Source organism: Hippichthys cyanospilos, chromosome 10 (genome assembly GCF_059441005.1).
Source record: "Hippichthys cyanospilos isolate Australia breed blue-spotted pipefish chromosome 10, RoL_Hcya_1.0, whole genome shotgun sequence".
In the NCBI taxonomy this organism is placed as follows: domain Eukaryota; kingdom Metazoa; phylum Chordata; class Actinopteri; order Syngnathiformes; family Syngnathidae; genus Hippichthys; species Hippichthys cyanospilos.
Window position 1 is genome coordinate 4,021,863 of NC_142378.1, and position 21,614 is coordinate 4,043,476.

Here is a 21,614-nt window from a genome sequence, read left to right on the forward strand (position 1 = left end):
TGGAGTAAAAAGGCTTGACAATACTTTGCAAAATACCTCAAGCCTTCGATCAGCTCTCTTTAGAAGGTAGCCTAGCTCCAAATCTTGGAGGTCCGTCTCAAAGCCCAGGTAGTTTTCCGTGGAATCCGCCACCATGGGCTTACAGAGCCCCTGGATGAGGGCGAATCCTTGGTTGCAGCCCCCACATCGGGTGTGGTTGTCCGCCGCGCATTCTGCACAAGCCGAGCCTTGGCCGAGCGAGCAGGGCGGAGGGAGCTGACAGGGGATGTGTTCATATCGACAGCTGCAGCTGTGGAGCTCCTCGGAGAATGCACCAAGCTGGTTGTTCTCAGAACAATACAAGAGAGACTGAAAATGACTCAGCCAGTACGACTGAGACCTGCGGGAGGGAATGCGGGCAAAAAGAGACAAAGAGCGCACTTTATCCTTCCAGTTTTGCAGCAGTGACATGCTCGGCACATTAACATATCCAAAAGCTTAGAGGCAAAGCACAGAAAATCACTCTTTCACTTCTCGGCCTGATACATTTGATTTTTTTCTTTTCAAGCCGTATTTCTTGGTAATACGCGTTTTGATATGGCTTGTTCATTAGCGCTCTGTAATGCTTTTATTTTTTAATAGGATCACAATAACGGTCTTTGAAACATGTCTTTAAGATGCACAAGGTCAAATGCTGTGATTGCATTTTTTTTTTAACATTGTGAAAAATGGTGTCCATTTTTGGACAAGTTCTACAGTCTCCTCACAATATTTTAGCCAAGGGATAGCATACTCCTGCTAGTGTTTTGCCATGTTGAACTTTGAGATGTTGTCACCATCTGGGTGAAATTTCAGCTTCCTACTCCATTCTTTCCCCTTTCTTTTAGTGTGAAATACCTTTGGTGTGAAGATCAACAAGCTCAAAGGATTGGCATCATTTTTTTATTAATTTCAGCCATTTTGATGCACTTGGTTATTTTTTCAGTTTTAGACTAAGCTTTAACCTGTATTAACTCTGTAAAAATGAGTTGAAAGTTAGGTGTTAATATTTATATTGCTTTTTTGTTTTGTTAATGTGAAAAATGATACATTTTTTATGGATATTAAAAAGGTTTTCTCTTTCCTGGGGGAAAAATTTGCAAAATATAATTGAGAAACATAAAATTGCAAAATATAATTATGAAACACTAGGTTAAACCAACAAATCTTTCAATATTTAAGTCAATCCTATGCTCGTTTCCTTGAATAGTTGCAGCAGCGGCATCGTGTTAATATTAATCGAGACTCATTGGTGATTTTAATAATATTGATTGTGCCGGGGAAAAATAACCAGCTAAAGCACACACAGGATCATGAAAACATGAGTACGAGGGAAACTGTGTAAACAAGTTTTTCATGGTTGTGGAACATTATGACGCGCCAGAAAGACGAGCCAGAACGTAAAGAAGCGAAAACGAAATGCTTCAGAAGCTCGACAAGAGGAACCAAACAGACATGTTCGCTCACCTCTGCCTCGGTAAGTGAACTTGCGGCTGGCGGTGGCATCTCTTACTTAAACCGAATAGCTTGAAGATGACTCTTTCTGCACGCTTGGCAATGACGCGCATGTTGTTCTCCAACTGCTCATAGCGCCCGTTGAACAAGTTGTCGAGTGACCACAAGTGTTGGATGGCGGACGTGTTGAGGAAATGCGTTTGGGGTAGCTTTGCGTGGAAGGCTTTGAATTCATCTGCAGCAACAGAAAGGCCACAATATGCGGTTGACATCGGGTTAGGCGAACACCTCCGTTCGCTTCGTTTAATTAAATCCATCAAGGCTTGTGTCAAGACTACTTAGTCCTGCTTCAATTGTCACACTCTGATAGCATTTTCTATGCCTCCAACGTCGCGGGAACGTTTCGGGGAAGCGTGACTTTGCCGTAGTGCACAATGCGAGCTAAGAAGCATGCTTGGGTGATTTTGATGAGAAAGAAGTTGACTTGCACACACAGATACCTGATAGCAATACGAAATGAGAGTATTTTGAAAATACATACATCAAAAATGGACCTGAAAGGTGACAGAATTTCTTAATTTCAACATAAACATTACAGGGTGTTATGATGATGAAAATTTCACTCGCAAAACCGATTGAACAGTTTTCGTAAAAGTTAGTATGAATGTACTTGCAGATACGTTAGAAAGAATACGTTTGAAAATGTATAAATATATTCAAATGTATTTGGAAGTACATTCAAATGTACTCTGTTATGCTCTGGCGTACTTGTAGGCTAAATGCTAAAATTTGCGCTCGTGCAAGTAAGGAACAATTTCTGTTCGCGCAACCTTTTATTATATCAATATTTTGAAGCGTTGTTTATAATTATTTTTTTGTTGTATTATAATGTATAAGTATGTATGTATATGTAACATTTGAATATATTTGCAAATATGTTCATGTATAATCAGCCAAACATTTAGTCGTGACTGATTTTATTTCCCATCTTTGTTTACATCCTAGGCCACTCTCGTACTGGTTTCTCGTACTGAAAATACCGTATTTTTCAGAAAACTGTAAACCATAGATGTCGAACTCCAGTCCTCGAGGGCCGGCATCCAGCATGTTTTCTGGTTTTCCTTCCCAAACACACCTGATTCAAATGATTAGCTAATTAGCAAGCTCTGCAGAAGCTTCAAAATGATCCCAAACATTTGAATCAGGTGTTTTTGATGGAAAAGGTTTGAAAACATGTAGTATACCGGCCCTCGAGGACTGGAGTCCGACACCTGTATTGTAAACAGTGAAATAACAGGAAGAAATTTGACTTGAAAGCAGACGTTCATAAATTAAGGTGCACCCGATTCTAAGTAACACTTTCAGTGTTACGGATTTAAAGACTTAAAAACCCCTCAAAATACGGTATTATACCTTTTGACACCGTATTTTTCTGAATACCGTATACGGTGAAATTATATGGGACGGAATTTGACTTGAAAGCAGACATTCATACATAAAGGTGCAGCTGATTATAAGTAGCACTTTTAGCGTTAAGGATTTAAGGTTTTATATAACCCGAAAAAACGGTAATATATCCTTTGATATTTCACAACAGGATGCTGAGAAAAACAGCTGTTAGCAAACCAAACATTTTGGCACGGCGATTTAATTTCCCATCTTTGTTTAGCGGCTATGCCGCTATCAGTCTGGACTGGTCTCTCGTACTGATAAGGTTTGGTATGGAAATCACTGATATCCTTTGCTGAAGGACATAATGACACCTTGGATGTTTTGGATTCTGGGCATGCGCCTGACCTGACGTTACACCTTGCTAGAAAAGCATAAACTTAGAAAGGAATTGCACTTGGGGACATTTCAGATGAGAGGTGGAAAAAAAAAAGACATCCGTTTGATTTTGAGTAATAATCACCTGCGCGGGATGACCGAGCGCAGCGATAATAGCCAAATGTTATGCTAACAGCCTCCATTCAAGCATTTTTCTCGGCAGTAATAGGAAAGTTCAAAGAAGAAATAAATGGCTTTTTATTGCTGATTAATCTCCTCCTGACAAACTGTAAACTACTTGAGGCAAAAGCTGTAATTTTTTCCCTCCGCTCTCTGGTATGATGTTTGGAATGTGTCCTACGTTGATATTGCACCAGGAAAAAAAACACGTAACCACTTATAGTTCACCCTAAGTTGCGGAACAAGGTCGAGCGAAGAATGCGGTATGTGACACTTACCAATTTATGCTCTCTTTCGGATGAATAATTTATATCTTAAAAGTTTGATTTTCCTCGGCGAGGCGTGAATACGAAGGCAACACGTGAAGGCAGGAATTGATTATCCTCACGGGGACATTCTCACCTGATTCTTCAAAATCTTTGTAAAGCTGCCCCCACGTCTCGGTGATTCTCTCCAGGCTTTCCTCCATGGCTTGGATGTCCATGTATGGGCAGTTGCATTCTGGGAATTTGGCGTCACAGCTGCACCAGCAGTCGTTATCCTTGCAGACAAACTCTCCTTCTCCGTTGCAGGCGATGTAGCTGAGAGCCGCTTGCACAAAACCTTCTCGCAAGTAGTCCGGGAGGATGATTTGTAAACCTGGGAAACCAAATTTGCGCTAGTACAAATCTTTAAAAGAAACTGTGGCAGTTGGTGTCTCGCTTTAAAGAATTGATTGCTAGTTTGACTAACTGAAGCCCCATTTGAGATGTACATGCTAAGATTTTTCAGGCTTATACTATGACCCTGTTGGGGACATGGCCTGAATCTTGATTTTAATTCCTCCAGCTTTTCTCATCTAGGATCTTGGAGAGCTTCTCAGCTAACTGAAGCTACATTTGAGATGTACATGCTAAGAATTTTTTTTTCAGGCTTGTACTATGACCCTGTAGGGGACATGGCCTGAATCTTGATTTTAATTCCTCCATCTTTTCTTGTGGAGGATCTTGGAGAGCTTCTTAGCTAACTGAAGCCACATTTGAGATGTACATGCTAAGATTTTTTTTTTCAGGCTTATACTATGACCCTGTTGGGGACAAGGCCTGAATCTTGATTTTAATCCTCCAGCTTTTCTCATCTAGGATCTTGGAGAGCTTCTCAGCTAACTGAAGCTACATTTGAGATGTACATGCTAAGAATTTTTTTTTCAGGCTTGTACTATGACCCTGTAGGAGACATGACCTGAATCTTGATTTTAATTCCTCCATCTTTTCTTGTGGAGGATCTTGGAGAGCTTCTTAGCTAACTGAAGCCACATTTGAGATGTACATGCTAAGATTTTTTTTCAGACTTATACTATGACCCTGTTGGGGACAGGGCCTGAAACTTGATTTTAATTCCTCCAGCTTTTCTCATCTAGGATCTTGGGGAGCTTCTCAGCTAACTGAAGCCACATTTGAGATGTACATGCTAAGATTTTTTTTCAGGCTTATACTATGACCCTGTTGGGGACATGGCCTGAAACTTGATTTTAATTCCTCCATCTTTTCTCGTGTAGAATTTTGGAGAGCTTTTAAGCTAACTGAAGCCACATTTGAGATGTACATGCTAAGATTTTTTTTCAGGCTTATACTATGACACTGTTGGGGACATGGCCTGAATTTTGATTTTAATTCCTCCATCTTTTCTCGTTTAGGATCTCGGAAAGCTTCTTCTCTGAAATTCTACGCATTTCACAGTTTTGAAGTGCGGAATTCTGAATACAACTGCGTTTATGCCGCAAAAATGTCAGTTTTTCACAAAATAAGGGTACCTGGAGTAATGAATTCAAAGTTTCATTGAAGAAGAAAAAAAAAAAAACGAAATTAGAATAGAATGGGACTTGAAAATTTTCATTCCCGTTTTTTGTTTATTGCATATAGAAAAACAAAAGGCCAAAACCTATAACTTGAAATATCTTTTGTATTTTTATTTTTTTCACATATTTTTGAACTTTTGCTGACTATAATAAAATTCATTCGGTATTTCATGCTTGAAAACAATGGATTTTGTGGAAAATGGCAGAAAAAATGAACCGACACTAAAAAAAAAAAAAGTGCATCCTTTTCTTTCTTTTCACGCCTCCATGTAAAATTTGAATTTTCCTCAAATGATCGAACAATCGCATTCAATTTGGGGGGAACTGATTTTTCAGTACGGCGGGGAAATCTCGGCCATTCTTCCATCCCGCCTGTGAGTGAGTGAGTTTGCTAAGTTGTGTTTTATAATGCAAACATACAAAATATTCCTCAGAGAGAAAAGCTTGTTTCCTCTCGGGGAAAGAAAATGAATACATAAAAGCACTTAATAAATAAGAAGAAACAAAACTAACCTTGCAGCTGGACCTTGTTTTCAGGGCTCTGAACCAATACTGAGCTAACGGAGTCAAGGTTGTCATAGTTACTGCAGCCAAGGGGACCAGTGCGAGTTTCAGTCACCTGGGCAACACGTAAAAAAAAAAAAAAATCACTATAAAATTTAATCTGACATTCTATTAACAGTCAAGCTAATGCAATGATGATGATGATTTGTACGTCAAAAATCGGGCTTTCTTTTTGCCAGAAATTATACTTCATTAACGTCAAACTGTTAAATGGGAACATGCAGAACAATTTGAACGCAGCTTGAACATTAGCATTTATATAATAAGTCCATATGCGTATGCTACAATTCTCACTCAGTAGATAAAATCGTGAAATTCTGCATATCGTTGACACACAGAAATGCATTGGGGAAAAAAGAAATGCTATCAAATGCTAACTGGTCGATTTATCTCTTTTTTTTTTTTTCTCCCAAAATATACAGTAATGTCTAAAAAAATAAATACATGAATTCCATATTGGTTGACCCAAAAAAAGTAGAGATGTCCGCATGGAATTTTGCGGCCGATTGAGGTTTGTTTTTTGACATTATAGCGACATATGTACAGTGATTTTGTACGAATATAATTAAACCGGATGCTTCGAAAAGGTCATGGAAAAACATGCTTATTTTTAGGGGACATTTTGAAAGTTGTCAAAGTGATAAAACTGAAAACAGCTTGGGGTTACAGGTTAGTCTGAGACGGAAAAAAAAATAAAAAATCAATGTGCATCAAATGGCCTTAAACGAATTACGGCAATCCTTATTTAAACTTGAGACATTCTTTTGACAACTGTGTCATTGGATGCTAGACTAGAAAAATATGAATAAACAAATAAATAAAATTAAAAATATGTATTTTATATATAATATATAATTTTTATTTTATTCATGAACAAATAAATAAAATTAAAAGAAATATATATGTGTTAATAAACAAAAGAAATAATAAATAAATAATAAACAAATAATAAATAAATAATAAATAAATAATAAATAAATAATAAATAAATAATAAATAAATAATAAATAAATAATAAATAAATAAAACAATATTTAATATTAATGCATTATCTTGGAGAAAAGATGAATACATTAAAATTTAAGAATAAAAATAATGAAAAAATATATTGTATTTATTTGTTTTTCTATACTTTTTTTAGATGTTGATAGCAATCTAAAAAGTTAACCTACCATGCAGACTTTGACAAAGTGTGTCACTGCACCCCCTGGTGTCATGGATGTGCAAATACACTTCATATTGCAAAAACAAAGCCTGTTCCATGGTGTCATACACCACTATTTCAGAAAGGCCCACATAAGTATTCTCCCTTTGTAAAGATTGATTTGACTCAGCTTGTGTTCTTCGTCTCCGATCTCTCTTATTTATATCTCACATTCACGCATCGCTTTTCTCAGTCAATGTGCAGGACAAAAAAAAAACGGACACATTGTTTAAGCTTCTGTAAAATGTAAATAAAGGTGACATGTGTTGACATAGCTCATTGTTCCTCTTTGTTTTAACCTCTGATTGAGGATGCTTCACTTGACCTTTCGGTTTTGCCGCAGCATCCCCTTTCGCTTCATTAGCGAGCGGGTAGCTTATTACTTATATGACATGATGTAGCGCACCTAAGTGATTCTCATTTTTCTCGCTTTGTGGTCGGAGACACGGCACTTTGTCGGGCCACTTGTCCTAATCACGCTTGTCATTTGCCTCTCGCTGCGATATGACGAACGGACGAGGTCAAACAGTGAGCGTCCGTCCGTCAGCAACAAATAAATGGCAGAAGACGCGTCTCAAATGAGACACAACGTGGACACCTCACGCTGCTTGCTAATCAGAGACAAGTTCCAACAGGACGAGCGTGAAAAGTGCCGTTAAAGGAAAGGGGAGGGGCATAATGGACAGACGTCCATCAGCAACAAATAAATGGCAGAAGACGCGTCTCAAATGAGACACAACGTGGACACCTCACGCTGCTTGCTAATCAGAGACAAGTTCCAACAGGACGAGTGTGAAAAGTGGCGTTCAAGGAAGGGGGAGGGGCATAATGGACGGACGTCCATCAGCAACAAATAAATGGCAGAAGACGCGTCTCAAATGAGACACAACGTGGACACCTCACGCTGCTTGCTAATCAGAGACAAGTTCCAACAGGACGAGCGTGAAAAGCGGCGGGAAAGGAAAGGGGAGGGGCATAATTTGACGACAATTCTTCTCCAATAATATTTCTATGGCATCATAAATCCTCCGCTTCGTTCATGATGAATTTTACGACTAACATCAATGTGAGGAAATGAGATACAGCACTGGCATTCCGACTCCATGAATATTGAAAGGATATAAGGTATTATTTGATAAGCCGCATGATATAGCGTATGGCTAAAAATTGAATGATGAGCAGCGCATTCAATTTCCGGTTTGCATCGTAGCTGCTATTGTATCCGAAATACCCCGTAGAACATTATTGGGCAAATGTATTGAAACAGGGGCGCTTGTGCGGAGAAACTGCGGGAAATTGTGGCCGACTTTGCTTTATTCTTATCAAAGTGCCGCCGTGCGTGAAAGTCGTCGGCGTTCATTTCAACTGAAGTGAAGAATGGAAGCAGCGCAACAAAATAATGTCATTATGATATATTCATCGCAGCTTGTTTGTTCCTATAACAAAACAGATCAAGTTACATTTTGACAGCGACGCACCTTTCATGGCGTTTTTAGCACTTGGCTCAGATGAATGCTAACTTTGGCTCGCATGGCTCCAAGTGTGTTCAAGAAGTATGGATCGGGCTGAAAGAGCACCTCGCTTATGTTTACTGGAGAAAAGGTCAGACGATTGACGGACGATCACGAGCCGACTCCTCACATCTATTGAAAGCCTTTTTCAAAGTGGTCTTACTGATCCGTATCGCTCTCTCTCTCTCTCTCGCTCTCTCTCCACACACACATATACACACACACACACACACACACACACACACACATATATATATATATATATATATATATATATATATATATATACGATATTGTAAGCACTCACACGAGATCAAGTCTTTAGGTAGCCATCTTTGTGACCCCATGCGCCGACCAATAGCAGACCAGCATCTTAGTGACACCGCAACGCCGACCAATGGCAGACCAGCAGCAACTTAAGGACACCATGACGCTGATCAATAGCAGACCAGTGTCTTAGTGACGCCGCAACGCCGACAAATGGCAGACCAGCAGTAAATTAGGGACGCCCTGACACCGATCAATAGCAGACCAGTGTTTTAGTGACGCTGCAACACCAACCAATCGCAGACCAGCATCTTAGGGCCACCCACAACGCTGACCAACAGAAAACAAGCACCTTAGTGACGGCGACCATGCAGTGACACTTGTATAGCGTGGTGTGACTCGCTAAAGCATACACACGCAAAATGAACGCCAAGTTTGAATTTTGTAATCGTTTTTGATGCCGTAAAGCGGGGAAAATGCTGTAAAGAGGGGCCGAAAAAAGTTAGTTTTACACTTCGCAATGAGAAAAAAAAAACATAAGCCAGGGACACCATAACCATATACCCTTATATATATATATATATATATATATATATATATATATATATATATATATATATATATATATATATATATATATATATATATAAGCGATGCATGACTGTGAGAGATATCAATAAGAGAGACCGGAGATGAAGAACACAAGCTGAGTCGAATCAATCTTTACAAAGGGACAAAACTTCTATTTATATATATCTAATCTTTAAGTACCGGTTCATGCCTTTTCATATGAACCAACTTGTCCATTTGCATGAGATTTATTCATTCCATCTTGAGCCCAGCCCAAGTGTAATGGTCCTTTCCCGCAAAATGAGCTTTCAATTTCACCTTTGCATGCTGACAGCAGGGCAGTAGAGGGAGGTTCCATGCATTGCCTCTTTCCTTTCCTCCTCAACTTGTTTGATTTCAAATCATGCAGAGAGCGCTTAGAGGGATCCGTTCTGCTAGCGCGCGGGTCACTGCCCCATGGAAATGATACACAGAGTAGGGGAATGATTCTCCTTTGACTCGTTTTGAAAAGTGATGGAGGTGAATCTCCCACTCTGGCTCTTTGCACTTGCCGCCTGTCAGTTCCGCCAGATGACTGCCTTTAGCGCACAAAAAAAAAAAAAAACACTCTTTCTCCGGCACTTCCTGTCTGTAGCTACAAAAAAATCTGCTGGCGCTCCTCAGATGTTCCCGGCAAGACACAGCCCGACCAACGGCCCCACATGCGGCGCTGACATTCGACAGAAAGGCTAATTCCGGTTCCACTACAGCAGCCGCATATCACACGCCGCTGGATGGAGGAATAAAAAAAAAAAAAAAAAAAAAGACAGGAATGAGGGTCACCCTCTCCTCTGTCACCATAATTGCTCGGCGCTAGCTGAAGGTGACAACCGGTGGCGGCAACCTGTCACTGGCACGCTTTCGCGAGATTCATTTATCTTCCCTCCGCCATATGCACTCATCAGTGTTTCCTGCTGACTCAATGCGCCGCTGGAGATTAAATCTTATCATGAGCACGCTGATAAAAAGCGTCATCTCCATGCCGTCTTTCTTTTTACAGCGCCGGACAAATGGATTGTTAGGAGGGAACCTCATTCCAGAATTCAAGCCTTCTTCCTTGACTGCTTCTGTCTTTCCCCAGAGGCCATCTTGGGACCTTGAACTCAGTTAGGGCTGTCGAGATTAACTCATTCAATCCCAAAGACGGATTTTGACGTATCTTTGAAGCGTCTTGTCAGCATTCAATCTCAGACGCTTTATTTCGATATTTCTTTGTTCATATATTCGGAAAACTAATTTTGGACCTTTTTACCCTATATACGTAAATTAAAGACCTTAAAGTCAGTTAGAGCTGTCAAAATTACCCCATTCAATCCCAAAGACGTATTTTTGCGAAGCATTTTAAAAGCATTCAATCTCAGTCACTGTATTTAGATATTTCATTATTCATATATTCCAAAAACTAATTTTGGACCCTTTTACCCTATTTACGTAGATTAAAGACCTTAAAGTCAGTTAGAGCTGTCAAAATTACCTCATTCAATCCCAAAGACGTATTTTTGCGAATCTTTGAAGCATTTTAAAAGAATTCAATCCCAAAAACGTATTTTTGCGAATCTTTGAAGCACTTTAAAAGCATTCAATCTCAGACACTTTATTGAGATATTTAATTATTTATATATACATTAAACTATTTTTGGACCAGATTTTTACCCTATTATTTTATTTATATATAGAGAGAGCTGTCAAAATGACCTCTTTGAATCCCAAAGACGTATTTTTACGTATCTTTGAAGTATATTAAAATGTTCAATCGCAGACACTTTAATGTATTTAAAGATTCATGTATATATAAAAATATTTTTGGACCCTTTTTTTTTTTACCCTATTTTAATGATTTTATATATCAAAATTAATTACCTTAAAGCCAGTTAGAGATGTCAAAATTAACTAATGCAATCCCAAAGATGTATTTCTACGTATCTTTGAAAGACATTCCATCTCAGACACTTTATTTATGTATTCAATCATTCATATATATAAAAAAACTATTTTGGGACCTTATTTAACCTAAAACCTTTATTATATCTATATACAGAAAACTATTTTGGGACCCTTCTCTATTATTTGAGAAGAATAAACAAATATATAAAAAAAAAATCCTGCAAAAAAGAATACAGTAGGGAGCTGAAATTTCACCCAGATGCTGACAACATGGCAAAGTTTAACATGGCACGACCACTTGTTTATCACACTACCAGGATTGTTCAATTCCTTGGCTAGAACACTGAGAGAATGATGTGGAAGAAAATAACCCAAAAATGGTCAAAATAACACACAGGGTAATTCAATATTTTTTTCATTGTTAAAAATTCAGTGAAATCTCTTAAACGAGCAAGGCGTCATTATAGACTCATCGAGAATTTGCATGATCAGAGCCCATAATCCGTCCGTCTCTACTCCATCTTTCTCATGAACAAGACCCCCAAGCGGATCTCTATTTTCATTTTTTAAGTCCTAAACCACTCCCCAGACTAAATGATCTGCTTAAAGATACAAATAAAAAAGCCAAGTCGGAGAGGCACTCTTCAGAACTCTTCGGCCTTTCTCACTTTGCGAGAGATGATTTGACTCAGGCTGTGTTCTTTGTCTCCGGTTTCTCCTATTGTTAAATCTGACAGAGTTTCAAGGACTCGGCGCTTCCAATATAACAGGTGTACCTTGATAGCGGTGGAGGCAATCTGAATGTGATGCAGCTTGCGCAGAGTGCTCTCCCTGTCGATGAAATAGGACGCGGCCAGCTGGTGCAGCGCTTCCAAAGTGACAGTCGATGAATTACTCGAGTAATCGCTCGCGTCGCCTTTCTTACTGAGTTTTCTCTTGTCGACAAATATGGTCAGGGCTTCCTCTCCTGCATAAGGAAAAAGAAGAATGGAACGTTGCCGCGCGTTTTTTACGTGGCGTTCAGAATTTGCATTCGTTGAAGACAAAAATAAACACAAGCGTGCTGGAGGTCAAAGTCCTGAAAGAAAAATCGTCGCCCCTCGCTGATGAAACCGTAAGTACTGCGGTATAGGATTAGGGTATGCCGTATAATATTCGCCGATGACATTCTTAAGCCAGCGGGAGAGCAGGGTCAGCCGGTTAGAGCGATGAGTGTCATCTTCACAAGATGTGGGCAATATTCATGAGAAAGCTCAGAATAAATCCCAAAATCCAGCGGAACTGTTCTTATCCACGCGTCCCCGGCTTTGCCTTCTACTCACGTAAATTGTTGGAGTGACGTCACAGAATTGAGTGTGAAGAGAAAACTGGATACAATGTAGAAGACTGGATAAGGAGTTCTATGAGGCGGCCATATTGGTAGGCCATAGGGGAGCAGCTACTCAGATGCCAGATGCTTTTTTACTATACATATACTTACTCTAAATTATTTTTTTTTTTTATGTTAGTCATTGTGATGATCAATTAAATCAATGAAATTGATGAATTTGTCTTTCTTGTAAATCCCTCGTGAAATTAAGTTTTTGCGCAGCAATTTTTATGAACTTAATTTTGGCATTCAAGCACGTTAGGCACAAGCTTTGAACGGGTATTTTTTGTACACAAACTATGTTAAGATTAAGTTCAAACTGATTTTAAATCAGTACCGATTGTTTTCGGAACATTTTGATATAATAATAGATAACATTTTATTGCTTCAAAACTTGTTCGGATAAATGTTAGCCTGGTTTATTACTAATAAAAAATAAAATTGATTAAAATTGTAATGTTCAGAGTGATTGAAAGAAATTTTATATATATATATATATATATATATATATATATATATATATATATATATATATATATATATATATATATATATATATATATATATATATATATATTATAGCTGTTCACACAAATTTTTCAAGCCAGCCAAGGTGACCCATTCTTCTGGCTAATGAGTGGTTTGCTTCTGTACTTGTTCACATGCCCTCTGGAGCTTGTTGCTGATGTCATTAACAGTTGTTTATGGATTTTCTTGACAGCTCCCACAATGTTTTTGTCGTTAACGGCTGCCGTTTCCTTAGATCTACACAATCAGGTTCTGTTTGTACACTTTCCAGATTTACTGGAAGCTTTTTTGACAATATATATATATATATATATATATATATATATATATATATATATATATATATATATATATATATGTGAAGGTCAAATATGCTGATTGGGATTAAGCTCTTTGTTTGAGATTTGCAGTTCCTACGTGGTGATCAAAGAATGCAGTGGCTGCAGCACTCTCTTTGTTTTGAGTGCCCCGAAGCTACCGCACATCATTTTTCTCATCGTAATGCGGCGTTAATGCTTGCGGCTAATGTTTCTTCCCCCGCCGCATTTTATTCTCGTCTGTTGAAGGGCAATCACTTTATTTGACAATGTATTTATTAATTTCGTTAGTCCATCTGGTTGGTTTTTTTTTGTGCGCGTAGATGTTATCCATTTGGAGCTCGGACTGGCAAGCATCCAATGCAAACTCCTTAATTTCATATTACTAAGTACTGGCCAAGCGCCAGGGAGCTTGGGCGGATGGTCAAGTCGCATTGTGTAACACGAACAATAGTAACCATGTTAAAGGGAGGAGTCATGTCCAAAGTATTGCTACTTTGCAAAATTTGTTTGCTCCTCTGTTGCATCTTAAATGGGCGATTTCTCCAAGACGACATTCATTCTTCTGTCGTTGCAGTGCTTCACAATTATTTCTTTTTTTAAAATTTATTATTACACTTAGAAAAATTACCGTAACAGTACGAGCTAGAGCAGGGGTGTCAAACTCATTTTTGTCGGGGGCCATTTTGTAGCGAGAACTTCCTTCATTGGGCCGATATGTTGAGGAAACCAAGTCAATTTTAAATGATCTTATTCATTTTTTTACCGTATTATTACAGTACACAACAAATTGATGGCTTAGTTGTTTTGAAATCAGAAGTAAAGCATTCTAGTTTGTTCATTTATTGTTTATATTACAGAACAAACCAAAAAATCTCAATTTTATTTTTCATTATACACGACAAGCTAAAGTTTCGGAACTGAGTTTAGCAAGGGTCATGGAAACTTACATGATTTGCTTTCGCGGGCCACATAAAATGACGTGGCGGGCCAGATTTGGCCCCCGTGCCTTGAGTTGGACACCTGTGAGCTAGCGTGTGGATGTGTGTTTTTTGGGACATTTTCTGTCCCAAAGTCTAACATGTATTTTTGATGTTATACATTTTTATACCCCTTATTGTTCAGATAATAATTTTCCTGTTGCACTTTGTGTAGTATGAAAACAAACAATATTTTGTATATGTTATTTGTAGCTATAACTATATATCATGCATATAAAATGCAAATGAGTTTGTGTGTTTACCTCCGAGTGTCGCTGACAACAGGAAGTGAGTGCCGTATTTCTTGATCAGGTTTTCCGTGATGGTCTGCGTGCTGGGCCTGCGTCCGAGGAGTCGAATGTTCCTGATGAACTCCGAAGTCAAAGGTAAGGGAGACTGTGAGAAATCTCTTTTTTCTGACGCCAAATTGTTCACCTTCCATCTCCCAAACTCCCTAGATCAAAAAAAAGAAAGATATTACAAATTTTCTTGGAAATTTTTTGAAATAATAGTAATAATAAAATCAAAATAATAAGAACAAATGTAAACAACGCATAATTACGCTAAAATTGTGAGTTTGTACATTGCTTGAGAAGAGCTTGTTAAAGATTCTGATTTTACTCGTTCACTGCCACTGACGGCTGTAGACGTCAAAAATCAATTTTACTGGTCCGGCTGTAAATAAGTTATATAAACCAAAAAAATCAATAAAAAATACATGATAAGGGCTAGCGGTGAATGAGTTAATGCTTTGTGCAGAAAATGGCTGAATCCATCCAGAAATATGGCAGTTGGCGCATTGAAGTGATTAAAAAAAAAGTCTAAGCTGCACATATGTAATTACGCTTCAGTGGAAGTGGATTCAAAGATGAGCGAGGTGTGACAAAAAGAGGCAAAATCTCCGTACTGTAAAATGTATTGTGACGCTGCATTTACCATGAAGCGCATTTACGAGAAAAGGTTTCTCCTCAAGTGTGCCACTTATGTCTGAACTGAAGGGAGTGAGAGTGGAAAAATGACAAACGTGGAACATAAAATACCTGACATGAATCCAGTTGCTTTAAATGTTCCAGAGAATTGTGTCCACTGTTGTGTCCTGTTCAGCTAGCAAATTTGTCTCTTTGAGAGGTTTGACTAATGTTTTATGCTGACGGTCCGACATTGTTCCCGTTCCCACCGATCACATTTTAACAAACCACGCCGACTCAAATGTACTGTTTTAGCCGGCAAATATATCTCTTATACCAAAATCTGTGGAGGGATATTTGTCAAATATGTAATGTATGATGCTGACAGTCTGGCACAGTTCCCGTTCCTACTGATCACATTTTAACAAATCATGCTGACTCAAATGTGCTATTTTAGCTAGTAAATTGATCTCTAGGTCAAAATTTATGGGGGATATTTGACAAAAATGTAGTGTTTGATGATGAAAGCCTGACACAGTTCCTGTTCCTACTGATCACTTTTTAATAAATCTGTTAGACTCAAATTGTCAGGTTCAGCCAGTAAATTTGTCTCTTGGACCAAAATTTATGAGGAGAGAGTGGCCTTAAATCTAATGTTTTATGCTGACAGCCTGACAAAGTTCCTGTTTCTACTGATGACATTTTTTACAAAATTTATGGACTCAAAAGTAAGCTTTGAGAAATGTTCTCGCTTAGACTGTAAATTATGGAGGAATATGTCTAAAATCTAACATTTCTAGAGAGTAGAATGCTGCTAAGCACAGCGATAAAGACAAATGTTGATCATTAACAATGTACAAAAGTTTTTCATTCATAATCAAGTGGTAAAAGAGTTCATTGGTCTTCTGCATTTTTAATCGTTTTTCTCCGCGTTTTCTTGTTGTTGTTTTTTTCTCAAATTGAGGGATTTTAACATAGCGACATTCACAGTCCTGTAACTGTATCAGTTTTTCTGCTATCTGCTATATATATATATATATATATATATATATATATATATATATACACACACACATATCTAGCTAGCTAGCAAGATAAATAGATATCTGTATTTATGTACTTTACTGAGACAATAATAATAAATGAGTTAGATAGATAGATAGATAGAAAGAAAAAAAGAAAGAAAAAAAGGATAGATAGATAGATAGATAGATAGATAGATAGATAGATAGATAGATAGATAGATAGATAGATAGATAGATAGATAGAGCTAGCTGGCTAGCTAGCTAGCTAGCTCGATAGATAGTTTTCACAGGTATATATACTGTGTGTGTATATATATATATATATATATATATATATATATATATATATATATATATATATATGTGTGTGTGTGTATAAACAGGCAGAATTAGGATTATATTAGGATATAATTTGTATTTTGTATGTTTCTCAGTATCCCTGTCTATTTGTTTTTTTGAAGACGGCGATTGTGAAAACGTATCAAATATATATATTTTAGCCAAGTACTCGATAGTCAATCCGAATACCAAAACTGCTGTACACGTAGCAGAATGAAAGCATCATTCAAAGCCGCGGCACGTCCCGCGCAACATGACGGATCCGCCAGGAGGGAGCGAAGGGCCCGAAAAACAGGTCTAGAAAGAGAATTCACAAATCCTCAAATCCCCGCTGCCGTTTTTTTTTTTTTTCAACTTATCATTGACTGTGTGATAAGCAAGCGGTCTTATCTGAAAGTGCTGAGAGGCCAAATGGTTTGTCCTGCAGGTGGAACAGGGAAATGAAATGCCTTACAAAAGCTCATTTACAAAGTGCTACTGTAAGTTATTATCAATTTCTGCATCACTTTTGCTCTCTTCTCTTCTCTTCTTCGCTGTCATCACAACGAAGTTGCTCAACTTGCCGCATTTCAATTTATATATTGAAAGTTTCAATTGGTATTCATAGATTTTTTTGTAAGTCACTACACAAGATACCCTTACATACTGCGCAATTGTTTGCAAAAAGCATAGCATTCATTTGATAGGGACTGATTTTAGTTTCATTTTTCATTAAAAAAAAAAGTTCTATAACGATAATTCGACGGTTTTCAAATGGGGAACAAGTAACCCTGGGGGTTACTTAGGGGTATATGATTTTTTTACAAGGTTCTTGCGTGCGTCTATCTTTCCCCAGAGTTCAGAGCTTTCAAAATGAACTCATTCAATCCCAAAGACGTCTTTTTACGTATCTTTCAGCTGTATTTGTTTTTTTAGTGGTTTATACATACCATTTTGAGGCCCTTTTACACTATTATTTGTGAGAAAAAAAAATCTTTTAAATTAGTAAATAAAATGAATGTTTGAACTGAAAAAGACGCATAAACGTCCTTCGGATTGAATGAGTTAATCGATTAATTGACATTTTGTTTTAATAATCAGGTAATCGTTTACAGCTGTTTTCTTTTTAACTTAAATCTTACACGGCATTTTGTCCAGTCCTTTGATCTTTACATCAAAGTCTTTTTACTTTAACGGGAAACCATTGAAAGAAGGCACTAGGGAGCTGAAATTTCACCCAAACATTGACAAGTCAAATTTCAACAAGGCGCAACCACTTAGTTTTCACACTACCAGGAGTGTGTCATCGCTTGGCTAAAATAATGCCAGAATGATGTGGGAGAAAAAGATCATTTCATATCTAAGGGAAGGTTGTGAAAGAAGATATTAGGGAGCTGAAATTTCACCCAAATGATGACAACATGTCAAATTTCAACATGGTACAACCACTTAAGTATCACACTTCCAGGAATGCGTCGTCCCTTGGCTAAAATACTGCCAGAGTGATGCGGAAGTAAAATATCATTTTGTATGAAAAGGAAAGCTGTGGAAAAAGACACTAGGGAGCTGAAATTTCACCCAGATGATGACAACATGTCAAAGTTCAACATGGCACAACCACTTAGTGTCATCACATGGCTAAAATACTGCCAGAGTGATGTGGGAAAAATAGATAATTTCATATCAAAGGGAAAGCTATGAAAGAAGATACTAGGGAGCTGAAATTTCACCCAGATGATAACAACATGTCAAAGTTTAACATGGCACAAGTTAGTTAGTTATCGCACTTCCGGGATTGCGCCATCACTTGACTGAAATATCGCCAGAATGACCTGGAAGATAAATGGCCAAAAAAATGGTCAAAATACTGCACAAGATTTAACAGTTACATATAATTTGAGTTAAATCATCATGCACCTGCATGGAAGTTAGGAAAAAAAAAAAAAAAACTTTCTGCACTCTGGAACACAGATGAGTGTTCCAAAACGGGCAGAACAACATGGCAGCAACAAATGAGGTTTGGGTGCACGCTTGTAAACAATGGCAGCCCACAGAGGGCTTTTTGTGGATGCCAAGAATATTTTCTCCATTGGCTCCAACAAGAGAATTTGGCTGCTGTACAATTTGATGCTATATCTTATTCATATTTTATAATAGATGTGCACGGAATCCAATCACTTTCTGGCATAGAGTTATTTTATTTTATTTTTTTTTTCCATCCAAATGTCACTTGTGAAAAACTAATTACGCTTCTCTCACCATTTAATAAGTGGAGACACTTCGTGTTGCTCGAAACCCCGAGGAAATATTCGGGGGGGGTTGGGGAACGACAGGGAGCATCAATAAAAATATTCATAGACTTGAGGAGCGGCACCTGAGGAACGGGCTGGAAAACGAGCACCTACGTGCTCCCCTGTGGTTGAACTAATGTGCTCATTGTACTTCAGAAGCTATTATAGCAAGCAAAGCGCCTGCCTTTTATTTAGCAATAACTTAATTACAGGAATGCTCCCACGGGCTTTGGATTGGGATCATGAAATAATACAAATATTTGTAAAAACTCCTTGTCTTACACAGTACCAGTTGTGCCAAATCTTATTATGCGATCCGTGGTGGGCAAATCATTTTTTGAATGGGCCAAACGAGAACAAAGCTTCCCCCCAAAAATAATTCATAACAATAAAATTACAACTCTACGCGAGACAAGTTTTTTTTAATTGATATATATATATATATATATATATATATATATATATATATATATATATATATATATATATATATATATATATGGACACACCTGTGAAAAATCTAGCTAGCTAGCTATAATAGCTATATCTATCTATCTAGCTAAAATACTCTAACTGGTATTTTGATCCATGTGTGTGTGTATGCACATATATATATATATATATATATATATCATTTTTTTTGCTTTGTTTTGTTTTAACGTGACAAAGTTGAGTCAACAAGCCGCCTCTTTGAAGGTATTTCGTTACAATTGTTCTCCTCTACACGGAGGGGCGGAGTCTGTTCTACAAAGAGCCAACCAGTGATAGGATGCTTTGATTTACAAAGAAAAATGTTCACATTTATGTCCGTATTTATTTCAGCTTCACATGGTTTGGTTAAAAATAAAATTGATTGTTCTCAATGGAAAAAGGTTTTCCCCAAAATATCAAAACGGCCTTATTACAGCCGTAATTTTTAAAGGGATAGTGCACTAATTTAGACATTTACAGATGTAAAAAGTTGGATGGGGAAAAATGTGAAAATCACATTTTTAATTGTGTATCTAAAATGTAAATCACATATATGTTTTTGGATCTTAAAATCGCAAGAAAATTGTGGAAAAAAAATGCAAAATAGATCGTGTTCGTGGATCTGAAACTTGAAAATCGTGAAAATTTTTGTGGAGCTTAAAAAATAAAGTGAAAATCTTGAATCCGTTTGTGATTCGAAAAACACGTGAGATTCACAAATGTTTGTGCATCTGAAAAACGCAAAATTCACCAATATGTGCACATGAAAAACAGGAAAATCACAAATCTATTTGGATCTCAAAACATGAAAATATCAAATGTTTTTGTGGATCTTAAAGTCATGTGCGTAGATTTGAAAAACACGTAAAGATTACGGAAAAAGTTTGTGACTGAAAAGTTGTGTAAAAGACGCTAAAATTGTAAATGTTTGTCGATCCGTAACGTGAAAATCGCAAATATATTGGTGGAGCTAAAAAAAAAAAACAACAAAAACTAGAAAATCGTGAATATATATTTACGTATGAAAAACACACGAAATTCACCAATATGCTTGTGTATAAATTCCAAATACATTTATTGCTCTCAAACCGTGCAAATCACAAATAAGTATATATGCGCTAATAATTTTAAGACAAATCTCTCCCCATATTGTCAGCCGAGTCTCAGAAATCAATGGGGACAATTGGGAGTGAATTTAATTTCGCGAGCCTCCCAATCTATTTACCTTTTCGCTTCATTTTTCCTCGTAATATGGTGACTATTAATCAATGCCACGTTGTGGTAATCTGGAGGGCCTCAAACACAACCTTGCAGCTGACAGAATCCTCTCGGGGGATTCTGTGATAATGTGGAGTAATAAGTACTAAGAGATCTCTAATCACTTGCCCACATGATAAGACTATTAATCTTGCCGCCCATGCTGCTCAGCTCCGGCCGACAACTACATTTTTTTTTTTTTTTGTCAGGGAGAGAAACATGAAAGGATCAACGTCGCTATTGAACATATGTTATCTTCAGATGTACTTAACCCTTGCTGCATGATGTTATAAAATTTGGAAATTCCTTTGAGTTCTTTGTGATATAAAGGAATCAATGGGAAAAAGAAAGGGAGCTGAAATTTCTAGCAGATGATTAGAACATCTAAAAGTTCATGTCACGTGTTTTTATCCATTGTAAAAATATTTTATTTGAATTTAATTCACCCCTGTACAATCACTTTGCAAGCTATACACATTGCATTTTTTTCATAATTGCATAAATGCTTTTAAAGGCGGAATTAAATGATTTTTTTCTCCTTCAACTACTCAAATTGTTCAGTGGCATCAGTTCAATCCATGTATGTGTAGGTTACATTTATTAACGCCCACGAAAAAAATTGAAAAAATGGTATGCTCTGTCGCCACCTACTGTCTTAAGGTGAAACACAAGTCAAACAAAAAATTTTCCTTTGGCTGATATAATTTGACCGCCGATCAATGGAATGTTACAAAAATCGCAGGAAAATCAATGTAAAAACTCCCATTAAAATGCATCCCAAAAATTGTAATTATAATGGTTTTACATGGTCCAAAATTTGGACAATGATTGTTTTTAGTACATAAAATCTGGCA

The 21,614-nt window shown here is 37.4% G+C and overlaps 2 protein-coding genes across 3 annotated transcripts in view; one reads left to right on the forward strand and one right to left on the reverse strand.

Moving 5' to 3' along the window:
• Window positions 1–21,614, forward strand: part of LOC148416660 (uncharacterized) — a 314,743-nt gene that overhangs the window by 198,212 nt on the left and 94,917 nt on the right. The window contains exon 5 of the mRNA XM_088425825.1: window positions 14,803–14,876. The gene's annotated coding sequence lies outside the window, so the exon portion shown is untranslated. The remainder of the gene's footprint in view (window positions 1–14,802; window positions 14,877–21,614) is intronic.
• Window positions 1–21,614, reverse strand: part of brinp3a.2 (BMP/retinoic acid inducible neural specific 3a, tandem duplicate 2) — a 40,985-nt gene that overhangs the window by 1,800 nt on the left and 17,571 nt on the right. For both annotated transcript variants that reach the window (XM_088425383.1, XM_088425382.1), the window contains exons 3-8: window positions 14,754–14,944; window positions 12,073–12,263; window positions 5,771–5,876; window positions 3,823–4,059; window positions 1,486–1,708; window positions 37–379 (exon numbers count right to left, since the gene is read on the reverse strand). In XM_088425383.1, the coding sequence (XP_088281509.1) occupies window positions 37–379; window positions 1,486–1,708; window positions 3,823–4,059; window positions 5,771–5,876; window positions 12,073–12,263; window positions 14,754–14,944 (1,291 nt within the window). The remainder of the gene's footprint in view (window positions 1–36; window positions 380–1,485; window positions 1,709–3,822; window positions 4,060–5,770; window positions 5,877–12,072; window positions 12,264–14,753; window positions 14,945–21,614) is intronic.